The sequence below is a fragment of the Phoenix dactylifera genome, chromosome 10, assembly GCF_051530095.1.
Source record: "Phoenix dactylifera cultivar Ajwa chromosome 10, Ajwa_hap1_PhDact_Kaust_v1.1, whole genome shotgun sequence".
NCBI classification, from domain to species: Eukaryota; Viridiplantae; Streptophyta; class Magnoliopsida; order Arecales; family Arecaceae; genus Phoenix; species Phoenix dactylifera.
Genome location: NC_143199.1, coordinates 26,755,953 through 26,771,951, shown reverse-complemented (window position 1 = coordinate 26,771,951; position 15,999 = coordinate 26,755,953). Strand labels below are relative to the sequence as shown.

At 35.5% G+C, this 15,999-nt stretch overlaps 1 protein-coding gene across 1 annotated transcript; it reads left to right on the top strand.

Moving 5' to 3' along the window:
- The first annotated feature begins 5,974 nt into the window (after positions 1 to 5,974).
- On the top strand, positions 5,975 to 13,035 carry TIM13 (translocase of the inner mitochondrial membrane 13). Its single transcript, XM_008813174.5, has 2 exons — positions 5,975 to 6,192; positions 12,525 to 13,035. The coding sequence occupies exons 1-2, from the start codon at positions 6,076 to 6,078 to the stop codon at positions 12,672 to 12,674; spliced, it is 267 nt and encodes an 88-aa protein (XP_008811396.1). The 5' UTR covers positions 5,975 to 6,075; the 3' UTR covers positions 12,675 to 13,035.
- Positions 13,036 to 15,999: the final 2,964 nt, after the last annotated feature.

Here is a 15,999-nt window from a genome sequence, read left to right as displayed (position 1 = left end):
AACTATAGCGTGCCGTGGTACAAAGCATGCACATGTTTTCGAGGAAGAGACCCACTGTTGCAAGCAAATGACAAACTTTGTGAGCCTTCCACATGCAAGAAATCAATTGGGAGAGAAGAGGTAGGGCAGGGGGACCGCCACTCCCAACCGGTCAGGTGCAACGTCAGAGACCAGTCTCACTCATACACCAAAGAGCGTTTACCTTGGCATCATCTCTCTTAATAATGTAAATTAGCAGTACTAAGTCTTCTGCACCAAATAATTTCGACCAGCAAAGTTTACTCTCCTCCACGTTAGCTAGCGGTTGCACTGCTGAATCAATAAGCATTGTCTTATGTGCGAGTTCTTGCCAACTGAAATGGACTGTTCCAAACACCAGCCCGTAAGAATGTAAGTATATAGTAGTGCTGATCATGTGATAACCTTTCTATTGGCCAAACCTCGCTACCACTTGTCAATCTTATCTGCATCTCTATGAAGCGATCATAGAAGACATGAGTGCGACTGTAGCCATGGCATTGTATCACAAAGAGAGAGAGAGAGAGAGAGAGAGAGAGAGAGAGAGTATCATTATTATTGCCACCCCCTATCACCTTATTTATTCAGATGAGAGGACCGTGTCTTCCATTAATATAGTCGTATGATCATTATTGTATGTTATCATGTGCTATTTAATATGTGCGAGTAGACCTAGGACCACATCCTAAACATTCACACCCTCTTTTCCTCAGCCTTATAATCCTCCCCCTTGCCTTTTCTCAGCACCCCACATGGAACTCGACCTCTCATCTCTCTCTCTCTCTCTCTCTCTCTCTCTCTCTCTCTCTCGTTTTAATCCCCACCATCCAGCATTTTAATTACTTGCAAGTTGCAAACCTTAGTTAGGTGACAAAAATGACACTTAAAACCATCCATTTGGATCCACTTGATTCAGACATGCGGGATATACTATATACCAACCTACTGCTTTAACAGCATACCACCTTCTACTATACTATATCACAACCTACAAAAGCTCTGAAATTCCAGCCAGTTAAAAAAAAAAAAGAGCAAAGGGATCATATAACAAGAAAGAAAGGCCCCTTGCTGGCCTTTAAAGATAAAGGCACAGGCCATGACTGAGAAAACCGTTGTTGAGTCCCTTTCTTCCCCCTGACAGAATCAAAGATGAAAGGCAGTATTAGTTGGTAATCTTTACTGCTACTATCCGGAAGCAATCCTCCTCCCCGCTACTGTTAGGCTTCTTGCGAGGGCATGCAGCGCATATATCGCCTGCTGTTGCTGTTGCTGCTGGTGTTGCGGGCTTAAAAAAGTTGTGGGGTTTCCAGCTGTCTCTGGGCTCTATCGCCATAGCCAACAAGCTTCGGAAGTGGTCTATTTTATTGCAGTTCTGAACCGGGTACTTACGGGTTGGAGCAATACTTAAAGTAAAGAATAAAAGGTTGGCCGTTAATTTATTACACTCTGCTGCCATGGGATCAGGTAAGAAGGAACACCATGGTAGCCAATAAGTTTCAGAACTGTAAATCTTTTTTACCCTTCATAGTACGGGTGGCTGACACCACTGTTGTAAGCTTTGGACGTTATGAGTTGCATTGATTGGCCCTTCCTTGGTGGGCTGTAAAGAATATATTAGCCCAGAAGGTTGACTTTAGCCCACTTTGAGAGAGAGAGAGAGAGAGAGAGAGAGAGAGAGAGGGAATTGACATTCAAGACGTCAGAATGAAGAATAAAATTAGAATTATAAGCATAGTGGGAAGAGCAACTACAGTGCTAGATAAAGATAAAAGAGTAAGCAGGATGCTAGATTACCATTGGCTTTGTTGTATTTGTTAAAAGGAAAGAAAAGAAGCAGGAAGGGGAAAAAAAAGAGAGAAAAACTATATGTTCTATTTTGAAGCTAAAGAGTACTAGTAGCATTCATATTGATAATATCCTATATAGACAACTTTTTTTAGTAGGCAACGCCTGGCCTATCAATTATTCATTAAGATCATTAATTGTGATGAATGCATGACTTGGACCCATGGTTCTTCGACCCATTGTGATGATGATATCTTAAATTTTTTTGATGCAAATTGGAGGAAGTGATAAACTTCTCCCAAAAATTTTATTGAGTGGGACAATATCTTAAATAGACGATTTATTGATGGCTTTCTAACAATTTTTGAAGTATTGTCAGAATTTCATAGATTTCACTTGCTCAAGATATAAAAGCAGTACCTAATGATGCCTGAAAATCATAATCAACAATTAAACATTTGCTTGAGGAATACATTGGAATGAAAACGATCCATTACGTCTTTGAAGTTGAAGCACATGGTGTTGATAATTACATTGAATTAAGTGAAACATGCATTTGTTCATTAGCTCATGAATAGTGCTTATAAAAATAATACTGCAGCTAGAATTTAAAGGTCCCTGGACATCGTCCAGTTCGCCTTTGTGACTATCTAGTGAACCATTTGAAACTCATGAAAGATCTGGTGAAAACTCTCTCTCTCTCTCTCTCTCTCACACACACACACACACAGCCATCCCATTTGGATGGTGGGTTTGAGTAATGAAGTAAATCATTTTTGAGCAAGGCCTAGGATTTGAGCCTGGACCTCCTTCACAGACAAGTCCTTATAGTAAAGGGTGCTAACCAAATGACTTAACAGTTGTTTGAATGATGAAATAAATGTAATCACTTATATCACAATTTTTGTGGTCCATGTTGATGGAAAATACCATCAATGAAATGTGTGGTGTGCTCTCCCACCATTTTGCTAAAAACAAATGTTGATAAAGAGAGAAGTTAATAAGGAAATACTTCAAAAAGTTATGCAAGGGCATATTGTATTGCTGAATAGGGCACTTGCCTTGCATAGATTACGCCTATAAGCCTTCCTACCCACTTTAGTAGAGGGTGCATTACTTGTTTATACTTGTTCCTTTGTAAGAGTTTTAATGAGGACTTTGATAGAGATCAAATGGCTGTTTATGCACCTTTATCTTTGGAAGCTCAAAGGGAAGCTCGTCTACTTATGTTTTCTTATATAATTCTCTTGTCTCCAACTATTAGAGATCACATTTTTGTACCAACTCAAGATATGCTTGCTGGACTTTATGTATTAATTAACAAGAATCATCGAGGTATTGGTGCAACTAGGCATGATCTACATCATTGCCTAAAATATCAAAATAATACAATATCCCATATCTAGCAATTGTTCCAAGCTAGTACTTAGTGAAAGCGAAGATATTCCACTTTGCTTGAAGAATAAATTAGTCATACCTCATATCTTGCAACTGCTTCTATCTAGTAATTATTAGTAAAAAGCAAAGATATTCCACTTAGCTTGAAGAATAAGTTAGTCAAAATATTGTTAAAATCAATATATAATGGTCATAAAAAAATAACATATTAATTTTAGGGTACCTTTTAGAAGTAGGTTATGATATACACATAAAAAATTAAAGATTTTTTCAATCCAAAATCGAGAAAAGAGATGATGTTTTAGTTCTGTTTAGAAGAGAAATGATCTTTCATTTAACTTTCAAAATGGAAAAGGGAGGACCTTTTTTATTCTTTTCTTTGATGCAAAGATGGAAGCGGGGAAATGATGTGGCATGAATCTTGTTAAAAATTATCATTCCAATAGCTTCAACAACTCAAATTTTCATGCACCAAAATTATTTGTCCGACAAGGTATGGTAAAAGAGTATCCAATAAAGTTGACACAAGTATCTAAAATGCTTTTCAGAAAAAGATGGAAATAAGTAAACAAACCTATGTGATTTTTAAGTTTCTCTCCTCCATTTTATGAAAATCAACTTCCCAAGAGCCTTCAACTAGCTCTTTGTCATTTGGACTTGTCTTGGTCGTCGATTGGCATTTTTCTCTTTGGATATATATATCTCCACTTAGAAAGAAAGTAGCATGATAACTTAGAAGTTATAGATATATTTTCTTCTGCCAAATAAAACAAAAATTCTTCAGTATCAAGGGTAAGAGTGCTTTGCTTCACTTCAAGATCTATGTCACAAATCTATAACATCTGCCAATAGCTGACAGAAGATATAGACGGACTTTACCAAATCGCTTAATGTAAAAGATGTCAATCAAAATAGTTGTCCCCTTTTAATTACCATTCTCTGGTCATAAAACAATATGAGAGCAAGAGAGATACAAGACGAATGACAGATTTTTTTGAAAGGATAAGATTGGACTTTCAGATTCTCCTTTTGCTTAAAGGTTAGGTTAGTAATAAAGGTAGAGGTTCACTTAACTGCTATTTTAAAATTATTTCATTAAAAGCCCGGAGGCATACTACTCCCTGGTAACATAAAAATGGTATAATAAAAGTGCAAAAAATGAAAGGAGCAATTCAGGAGGATAGCTCCACGACCATGAATAATTTATGATTGAGCAAAAACTTAGCTAGAAAGTGAGGATGGAGTGATGTTGTCCATCAATATGAGATATCTTTAGATAACTAAAGCAATGCTTCTAAATTTGAATTCAAACAATCATCTAAGATGATTAAACTATAATATGGAGTTGATAATTGTGGAAATATACCCTCACAACAACTTGAGAGTCACTAAAAAGTACATAGCAAGAAGTTATGTGTTTATTGTTTTCTTTTTAAGACTTCATGTATTTACAGAGAAGCTAACAGTATAGTTGATTTGATGATGCCTCATGTGGCCATCCACACGGGTACTATATTATAGAACTCTACAACTGATCCCTTACTCAGTTTTTGAATATTTTATTTTTTGATTTTCATGGATATCTTTATTCTAGAATGGTTTAATTTTATCCAATTTACCAAAAAAATAAAAAGGTTGGAATATATGTATGTAGTTGCGTTAGCAAGTGCTTTTTTGAAAATTGCATTCTCAATCGTGATATAGGTAGCATTGCAAGAAATAAACCTTCCATGATATGTCTGAAAATAGATACCAAATCCTCCTCCCTTATGAGGTGACTGTGTGGTATCTACTTGACGATATTATAATTACCAACTAAAGTGTATTTGAGAACTTGCCATGCTGTAAGTGAAGTGACATTTCTTTTAATTGCTCCTACTATAGGTCTGAATACAAAGCTAAGACATTATTAATGATTCTTGGCATAAAGTCTCAAGCTTTTGAAAATAACATGATTTCTAGCCTTCCATAAAAACCACACAATAGTCATACCAGGACTTATTATTCTTCAATCTACACCTTAAATTAGACAAACAACTAAAAGAGGAGGGAGGTGATTCCTCAAACCTTAGAGACATGGGCCCATATTGCACTATTGGCCCATTTTGAACTATTGATACAAAGCTAGCCCTAGCCCCAGCTTATCTTGTTGTTATAACTGACTCAAAATAATATAATTCAAATTCAGCCCAAATCCGCTTTTCTTGGATTAAAAATTGTCAAATTCTCTTGTTCAAGTATAGACCGGCCATCATCCTTCTTATCCTCGAAGTCATATTCTTTATGATAGTCCCATTTTGTTCCTTATGGTGGATGTGTGACTCTTAAGAGTTGGACACACAAAATAGGACTCCGCAAAAATGAAGTCATTGCATAATAATTATTCTTTTCCAAAATAATGTTAAATTTTTAATAAGAGAAATATGCCCCAAGGCCCACATTTTGAGAGAGAGATGCTTTTCAAGTCTCTGCAACTATTAAACTTATGTGAATTGCATGAAATAAAAGACTAGTCAATAAGTAAAAAGGAGAAAAATGAAATCCAACCTTCATATCAATTGAGTAGACGAGGTTAATCATTTTTAAGGAGAAAAGTTTAACTCAGCAGGTATAATCTGATCCGATCCAACTCGATCCAAATTTTGGCTTGGGCAAAAGCTCAAACCCATACCGGACCTATCTCAAATCTAAACTAAACAGGCCCAATACCAGCCCAAATTGGCTCAGGCCAGGCCATGTTTTGGGATTCACCTAATACTTGCAACCCATCCAAACAAGTTCCTTGGCTAACACCACAATATACGCCGCCTGCGGACCGCTAGGGTTTTCGCTCCCTCCCTCCTCCAACGAAGTCCGCGAGAAAACTGGTGAGCGATGGATCCTTTCTCGTCTCCGGCGCCGTCGAGCGGTTCGTCGGGCCCCTCGCCAGAGGCTCTGATGGACCAAGTCAAGACCCAGCTTGCCCAGGCCTACGCCGAGGAGTTCCTCGAGGTTCCGATCCTCTCCTCCTTTTCTTGAAGTCTAACTCTATGCGTCTCTTTGGTGTTCTTTTGATTGAATAATGGAAGAAAAAAAACCTAACTTGCTGTAGGTTTGAGGTTGAGATGATTTGGTGAGGTTGGTCGGGGGAATCATCACAAGTGCAATTTATTGTGCATTGGATTTGTAAAGGAATGGTTTTTGATATGCAAACAATGATGTTTTTATTTATATGATTTAATCTGTTCGTGTCGTTGTAAAACCCTTATTTCTTGATTGAGTTATTAGAAGATAAAAACCAACTTGATTTGCGGTTAACCTGAATTTGGTGAAGTCAATGGCAGAAATCATCATAAGTACAATATTGTATGAACTGGATTTTGTGAAGAATGAATTATACTTCCCTTCACAAGCCTTGGTTGAGTGACAGTCTGGCATTGAGCTATTTGCCGATTGATGCGGTGGGCTGGAATTGCAGGAGAGGGGAATATGGGTATTATAACACTTGAGCTTGTTTTGGGCAAGTTGTATGTTTGCTGGTTTTCAGAACCTTCTACTTCCATTTTTGATAACTATTTCTAGAAATTAGTTACTAATGATGCTCTATGGTTGAGTCTCTCAGTCTTGAATCATTTTGTTGACAAAATGTCATGTCTTGCTTACAAGAGTTATCGTTCTGTATGTTGTCATTGTGTGCCAATTTGGATACGATATTTCATGAATGTGATTGTCATATACTGGTGGCATACTCTTTGTTTTGGATGTTGTGGAATTCTGCCTTGGTGTCTGTCAAATTGGCAGTTGTATGGATCTTAGTTAACTGAATTTGGAGTAGGTCTAGGAGAGAATTGAACAGGGACTGGAGCTAAGATGTGGGGAGGGAGGGAGGTAGGAAGGGAGAAGCAGGGTACTTGAGCAATATTCTAGAGATATTTAAAAGATGGTGCTGTGCCTAGATAGACAGACTGGGGTTGCTACTATGCAGATGGCAATTGACAGTACAATATTACATGATTGGCTGATCCTCATTCTGTACTGGCTTATCCTTGCATGATTTTTTTTTAGAGTGTATCTCAACATCAGGCAGTTATAAAATCTATATATATAGTTTCAAGAGTTTTAGAGACATTCTGTGTGGAATATAGATAATATAGAATACTGGTATTGCAACCTTTTCACATTTGAAGACTTTTGCCATAACTTTGTTTTATGTGTTATTATGCATTATATCTAGTTCTGATTCACAGATTATGATCAATAAGATTGTAACTTCATATGATTGGTATTCATCTTTATGGATATCTATTTTGATTATTATCTTTGATGAGTCATGGAGGGTCTGGCTACATGGCATCATTAAATTACTTTATCTGAGTCATTTAATATGAAGTGCCAAGGTATGCTGTGCAGAGTGTGGTGAGAGTTTCCATTTCGGGATGTCACTTCATGCATTACATACTACATGCAATGTAAGTACCTAATTGTCACCAAGGGAGTCACAATGTCAAGGATTGTTGATTGTGTCCGAGGGTCATTTTGTAAATTTGTAGTGGCCCATTGAAGAACTATCTTTGCAGTCATAGAGCCATATAGGGTCACCCAAGAAAACATTATATGACAAGAATTGTAAACCATGGTTGAAGGACAAGAAGAAATATAGCGATCGTAGTTTCATTCCCGCCTTCCTCTCTTTCTCTTGTTTCTTAAATTCAAGTCATTAAATCTTCTTATTTTTTCTATTTTCCATTCTTCAGATTTTCTGGCAGTAGCATTGTAAGTCATTAATCTTTTTCTTTGTTTCTCAGTTGTCTTTCTTTTCATAGCAACAAGAGCTATAAGTTATACAACTCGCAGATACCAGTAAAATTGTTGAAAATGACAAGATTTCTTCTTCTGTTCATTTTATTCTCTTTTCCCTTAAAGGCCTATACTTTTTTATGTTCAAGCTGAAATCAGATTGGACACTCTGAAATCTCTGTTTTGAACATGGAAAGAATCCTTAAATCCTTTTGTGTTATCATATCTGACATCACACAAAAACCCTCCACCCTTCTTTTACCATCCAAAATAAATGCCGAGCCCCATGCTTTTTGGAAGCATGTTAATTCCAGAACACTTGTTTCATATTGAGAATAATGAATTGGTATATCATGCTCATCTCAATCGGGAGCTGATGGGGAGCTGATGGGGTGCGAGCACTTCGAGAGATGGTACACATCGGCATAGAATATCTGCAAGTTTGTAAATATTGATAAGAGTTGTTAGCAAGATTCACCGTCTCGATACCAGACTCTATACTGGTATCATTTTATTATAGTGTTGGTATGCACAATATAATATCCGGTTCAGCATACTGAGTGTTGGTACGCCCTCCGTAACTGGTACGCGGTATAGTAACATGATTGATACGCATTAGTGCCCACCGGTACGGCAAATCTTGGTTGTTAGGCTACTATAGGTCATTGTAACAAGATTATGTGCAATATATAGATAAGGCTGGTTCAAAGTTAGGGTTGTTAAATTGCTGTATAGGGTTGTATACATGCTAATATATGTCCAGAGGTATTGCAGCAATAATATATAAAACTCCTTTTACCTTTTCACTATCCTTGCATGGTATCCAAGCCAAGGTTTTTGTATCTCGTAGGTTCAATTCACTTCCTAGTTGGTTGTTTATTTGATTAACTCCGCTATCTTGTTGGCTCATCCTATGGTTCATCTCATTTATCCCCCTATGTGTATAGTGGGTTGGGGAGGGGGGAGACTTACATTGTTGATCAATTCCCTAAGAGCTTAAGCTTTTGAAGTCAAATGATTAGTTCACATGGTATCCATGACATCTGCTGGTTAGTCTATTTCTATAATTTTATTTTTCAAATATTAACAAATTGTATTTCTCCATTGCATAGGCATATTCTGAAAATACGATATACTGAATTGATATATCATGCCCATCTCAATCAAGAGCTGATGGGGGTACAAGCACTTTGGGACATGGTACACATCGGCATAGAATATCTGCAAGCCTATAAATCTTGATAAGAGTTGTTAGCAAGGTTTGCCGTTTTGGCACCGGACCCTATACTGGTACCATTCTATTATAGTGCCGATATGCTAGTTATAATATATGGTTCGGCATACTAAGTGTTGGTACGTTCTCCGTAATCAATATGCGGTACGGTAACATGATTAGTACGCACCGATACCGACCGGTACAACAAATCTTGGTTAATAGGCTACTATAAGTCATTGTAACAAGAATATGTATCATCTATAGATAAGGCTGGTTTGAAGGCAGGGTTGTTAAATTGTCGTATATGGTTGTATACATGCTAATATATGTCAAGAGGTATTGCATCAAGAATTTATAAAACTGCTTTTACCTTTTCACTATCCTTGCATGGTATCCAAGCAAAGGTTTTTGTATCTCGTAGGTTCAATTCACTTCCTAGTTAGTTGTTTATTTGATTAACCCCGTTGTCTTGTTGGCTCATCCTATGGTTCATCTCATTTATCCCCCTATGTGTGTAGTGGGTTGGGGGGGCGGGAGACTTACATTGTTGATCAATTCCCTAAGAGCTTAAGCTTTTGAAGTCAAATGATTAGTTCACATGGTATCCATGACATATGCTGGTTAGTCTATTTCTATGATTTTATTTTTCAAATATTAACAAATTTTATTTTTCTATTGAAAATATGATATGCTGAATTGATATATCTGATGGGGTATAAGCACTTTGAGACATGGTACATATCGGCATAGAATATCTGCAAGCCTATAAATATTGATCAGAGTTGTTAACAAGGTTCGCCGTCTCGGTACCGGACCCTATACTAGTACCATCCTATTATAGTGTCGGTATGCCCAATATACTATCCGGTTCGGCATATCGAGTGTTGGTACGCCCTCCGTAACCAGTATGCGGTATGGTAACACGATCAGTACGCACCAATATCGACCGGTACAACAAATTTTGGTTGTTAGGCTACTATAAGTCATTGTAACAAGGGTATGTATCATCTATAGATAAGGCTAGTTCGAAGGCAGGGTTGTTAAATTGTCGTATAAGGTTGTATACATGCTAATATATGTCAAGAGGTATTGCAGCAAGAATTTATAAAATTGCTTTTACCTTTTCACTATCCTTGCATAGTATCCAAGCTAAGGTTTTTGTGGCTCATAGGTTCAAATCACTTCTTAGTTAGTTGTTTATTTGATTAACCCTGTTATCCTGTTGACTCATCCTATTTTTCATCTCATTTATCCCCCTATGTGTGTAGTGGGTGGGGGGGGGGGGGGAGACTTACATTGTGGATCAATTCCCTAAGAGCTTAAGCTTCTGAAGTCAAATGATTAGTTCACATGGTATCCATGACATCTGCTGGTTAGTCTATTTCTATGATTTTATTTTTCAAATATTAACAAATTTTGTTTCTCTATTGCATAGGCATATTCTGAAAATACGATATAATGAATTGGTATATCATGCCCATCTCAATCGAGAGCTGATGGGGTACAAGCACTTTGAGATGATGGTACACATCGGCATAGCATATCTGCAAGTCTATAAATATTGATAAGAGTTGTTAGCAAGGTTCGCCGTCTTGGTACCGAACACCATACGGGTACCATCCTATTATAGTACCGGTATGCCTAACATAATATCCGGTTCGGCATACCGAGTGTTGGTACGCTCTTTGTAACCAGTATGCGGTACGGTAACACGATCATTATGCACCAATACCGACCGGTATAGCAAATCTTGGTTGTTAGGCTACTATAAGTCATTGTAACATGGATATGTATCATCTATAGATAAGGCTGGTTCTAAAGCAGGGTTGTTAAATTGTCATATATGGTTATATACATGCTAATATATGTCAAGAGGTATTGCAACAAGAATTTATAAAACCGCTTTGACCTTTTCACTCTCCTTGCATGGTATCCAAGCTAAGGTCTTTGTGGCTCATAGGTTCAGATCACTTTCTAGTTAGTTGTTTATTTGATTAATCCTGTTGTCATGCTGCCTCCTCCTATGGCTCATCTCATTTATCCACCCAGGTATGTAGTCAGGTGGGGAGGGGGGGAGGGCGATGTTCACTTGACTTACATTGTTGATCAATTTCCTAAGAGCTTAAGCTTTTGAAGTCAAATGATTAGTTCACATGGTATGCATGACATCTGCTGGTTAGTCTATTTCTATGATTTTATTTTTCACATATTAACAAATTTTATTTCTCTATTGCATAGACATATTCTAAAAATATGAACATGATTTTTTTATTTGTATTAAGAACAAGGATCGTTGATCATCCTCTGCATTTATATCAATTTTTGTCTTAAGGGTTCGTGAGTAATTGTCATGGAAAGTAACATTATACAACTATTATGAAACTATGTTTACATATTAATATTCTCAAATTTCATGATAAAGTTACAGGGCATTTCCAAATTTGCTTACCCATTAGTTCGAGGTGTTGTACATATTACTGCGAATATTTTTTGGGGCTCACTTACTTCCATGTCATGTGATTATATGCAGGAAGTGTCATGAAAAAATCAATTTGTTTGTTTGTTGATGTTAAGACTTAAATATCTGGCAAGATGTGCGTACCTAGTAATACTTGGGGTAAAATTATTAAGTATTTAGTAATCAGTTTGTAGTGGTGGGATGAGTGGCTATTTAGCACTACTGGACATAGAGTAGTCCATTAAGATTTTCGTGGTGTTTAGATTTTAACATTTTGCAATTTCATTGGCATCTCAGGGACCTGGGACTGTAATGAATTTGTTACAGATTTTCTATGTTCTTGATGTTCTTGATATGAAGATACATGTGTTCATAAAATCCATAGTACCTTGAAACTAACAGATTTGGTTATATTGATTATTTTAGTATATTTCATCTTCAATTTATATATTATATCGACCAGATCAGCAGTGTGGGAGATCTAATCAATATACATATTTATGGATCTTTTGTGGCTCTAGGATTATGAATATCTTGCTATATGGAAGTCTCATGCTTCATTAGATACAAGCCAAATAGTTAATTATGCATTATATTTAATATGGCAATGCAACAGTCTTAGGTTTGTAGCATTTCAAAATTCTCTTGCAAGCATACTTTTGTTGTAGTTCTTGTAATTCTTTATGGGAGTGTCAGACCTCAATTAACATTGCATTACTGTTGCACCTCTGGGCATTGTGGAAGCCAAACACCTCAATAACATTCTAGGGATCCTCTTTCTCTTTTTGGTCTGCAACATGGACTTTGATGGTGGTTGCAGATGGCTGACTCAAATTTTGCTAACTTGCCATGCTGCTATTTTTCGTTTCACAGACAGTGAGGAGCAAGTGCTTTGCAAAGTGCATTACAAAGCCGGGAACAAGCCTGAGCGGGAGTGAGAGCAGCTGTATCTCTAGGTGTGTGGAAAGGTACATTGAGGCAACAGGTATCATTGGTCGAGCCCTTTTCAGTTCCCCACGCTAGTTCAAGACCTTCAATGTCTTCCTGGTCCCTGAAATTTTGGACAAATCCGAGATGGGGGAATTTTATTCTCAAAAAAAGAGATGGGGGAAGTTGTTGGCTGAGCATTTTACAACAATATACAGTTTCATTTACCTTCATATTCAAATTTTCAGTACATCAGCTTTATGGGGGTTCCTATTATTAAGCAGGAGCAAATTTTTCTCACTTTAATGGGCCCATAACATCTAAGATTTATGTGTGGGTCATGATTTTCTGTGCTACATTGAGGTGACATTTCTGTGATGCTCTCTCTTACAGCAATTTTCAGTCATAAAAAATGAATTGCTTCTGCAGTTATTTGCGTTGCCTACACAAAGATAAAGCTTTCTTAACTGATCCTAGGTTATGGGTTGGACTGGAATGTATTCCTGTTCTTCTTAGTAATTTTCTGATGCTTAGTTAATTTCGTCAGGTTTGAGGCACATAATCATGGCGGCTACTTATTATTTTTTTCATATTTTAATGATGTGATTTCTGAACAGAATTTTCTATTAATCTGTTTGCTGGCTATTTTCATTTTACATAGTGGCTGTCTTGTTACTTCCATCATAGGACTTATTTGGTTCGCGGGAAGAGAAGAGAAGGGAGGAAAGTATGGTTAACGAAAAAATAAAAAAATATCTCATGTTTGCTTAAAGATGTCAAAAAAAGAGATGGGAAGTAGTTTTCTCATAGGAATGAGTTTTCAAGAAAGAAAAATCTTTGTGGGTTTTGAAAAAGCTACTTTTCCACGGGTGGAAATTGTAGTAGTTTTTTTTTCAAAAATATTTTTAAGCCATTATGATCTTCTTAATAACTACTTTTAATGGTCAATCTTAAAATATTGAAAATATATTATTAGAAATTACCGCAATATGAAGATATTGTAGTAATTTTAATATAAAAATATATTAATAACTATTAGAAACTATTGCAATATAAAGAGTTGCCTATTATTAAAAATTATTAAAACACAAAAAACTGAACCCAATAAATATCTGCAATAGCTATTGTTAAATATTTAAAAATATTTTTAGATTTAAAATGGTAAAAAATATTTAAAAATAGCTATTAAAAACATATTCTGTTTTTTTTGGTGTTGAACCTTAAAAAAAAAAACCCCTCCAAATCATGATGTTTTAAGCATCTGATTTTAAAATTGCATCTAGTTTTTTTTTTTTTTTTTGTAATCATTTTATTAAGAGTATAATAGGTATTTTATACAATTTTTTTAAGAAAAGTAGATACTCATCCAAATATAAGTCACTTTTTAAATGTATTTTTTATGTCATTTTTTTATGGTCAACTAAAGATACAAAAACCACTTTTCTAGATAATATATACCTAGGCATTAGATTTTAAAAAAAAAAATATCTAAAAAAGTAAAATTCTTCAAGCGAACCAAATGAGTTCTTAGCGTACAAGGTGTGAGAAAACGTATATACTTTTTGATGTCTTGAGGACAGAGCTGATGCTGGATTTATCATTCCTAACCATCAAGATATGTGGAGAGCTTGCAGCTTGCAGGTAAGCTTCTTGGCATGCACTGAATCTAGCTCTAGGATTGTGGAGATCCATGTCAAGCCAGAATTTCCATTTGATGAATAGAGCTAAGTTTTTCAAAAAAAAAAAGGAAAGGAAAATTAAGATAGAACAAGAATTTCTCTCTCTCAACTCCTGAAAGTATTTTCCAGCACATGGATTGAAAGAATAGCTCTCCGGCATTATATATGTGTAATGTCTGTCCTCATTCTCCAAAATAGCGCCACTCCTGTCTCTAGGTTTTCTCCAGTGGCTCCGGAGGAGGAGCCACTGGAGAAGTTTTTGTTGGACCAACCACCCACCCTTGGTAATTAATGATCTCAATCTTGTTAGCATGCGGTCTCCTAAGCTTGTTATAATGGCATAACGGCCATTATACCAGTACTAGGCTCCTTCTGCAATTGCTATATATATATATATATATATATATATATATATATATATATATATATATATATATATATATATATATATATATATATATATATATATATATATATATATATATATATATATATATATATATATGTGCGCGCGCGCGCGCGCGCGCGCGCGCGCGCGCGCGCGTGCGCGCAATTATATATATGTATATATGTATAATAACAAAAAGTACCGGCAGTTATCACATGATATTTAGTAATGGCTAATATATAATTTAAATAACCACAATTATTTGATATGGGCACTATTTACTTAACGAAATATTTTCTTTTGAAAATTCAGCCTTTTAATTGATTTTTTTTATCCTTTTAAGGATCCCACCGAACCCATCAAAAATCTGTACCGTGACAGGAGTTGGGTTATGGCTCCAATCCTGGTTGGGTTCGGGCTAGCTCAGTGGGTGGCATTGGACTTAGCCCAAGTTAAGCCATCAATTCATGCAGGACCATACAACGCCTTCCCTTCCCGGCTTCCTCCTATGGGATGGGATGAGGACGCTTCTATTGCTATGTAATTAGGCCCCATATGGAAGAGCTTTTGAAGGGTCAAAAAATATTTTCTGATCCTCTAAAAGTACTTTTGAATGAAAAAAAGTATTTTGGTAAAAATTTTGAAAAACTGTTTTAGCTTTCTCAGAAAGCTAAAATTGCTTTTTGGAAGAAACTCCATTTTGGAGCTTTCCGAAAAAGCTGTTTTGAGCTGTCAGAAAACTATTTTTTTACCAAAATATCCATAATAAAATATAACAATTACATACTTTGTTCCTTTATAAATCTAAAAATCTGCTGGAGCCCTAACAAAGAATCCTAGCCATAGATCAGACTCCATTCCATGCAAGAAAAAATATTCTTGTTTCCTATTTTTGTATGCATCTTTTGAATCACATTTTAGGAGAATTTTTTTTAATTTCTTTCTATAAATATTATATTATATTATACATAATACATTAATATATTAAGTTAAATAATTTAATATTATATTATATTATGGAAAATTAATGTACGCTAATAATTATAATATTTTGTACCTTTATTATTATATTATACTATAAATATAATATTATATTATATTATATCATGATACATTGATATATTATGTTAAATAATTTAATATTATATTAAATTATTATGCTATAGTATACAATATTATATTGCTATATTATAATAATATTATATTAGATTATAGTAATATTATACTATATTATATATTTATGTATTAATATATGTTATATTTTATTATGGTATTTTTGTTATAAAAAAGTACTTTCTTAGTTTGTTTACCAAACACATATTAAAGTACCACAGCACTTTAAAAATATAGTTAT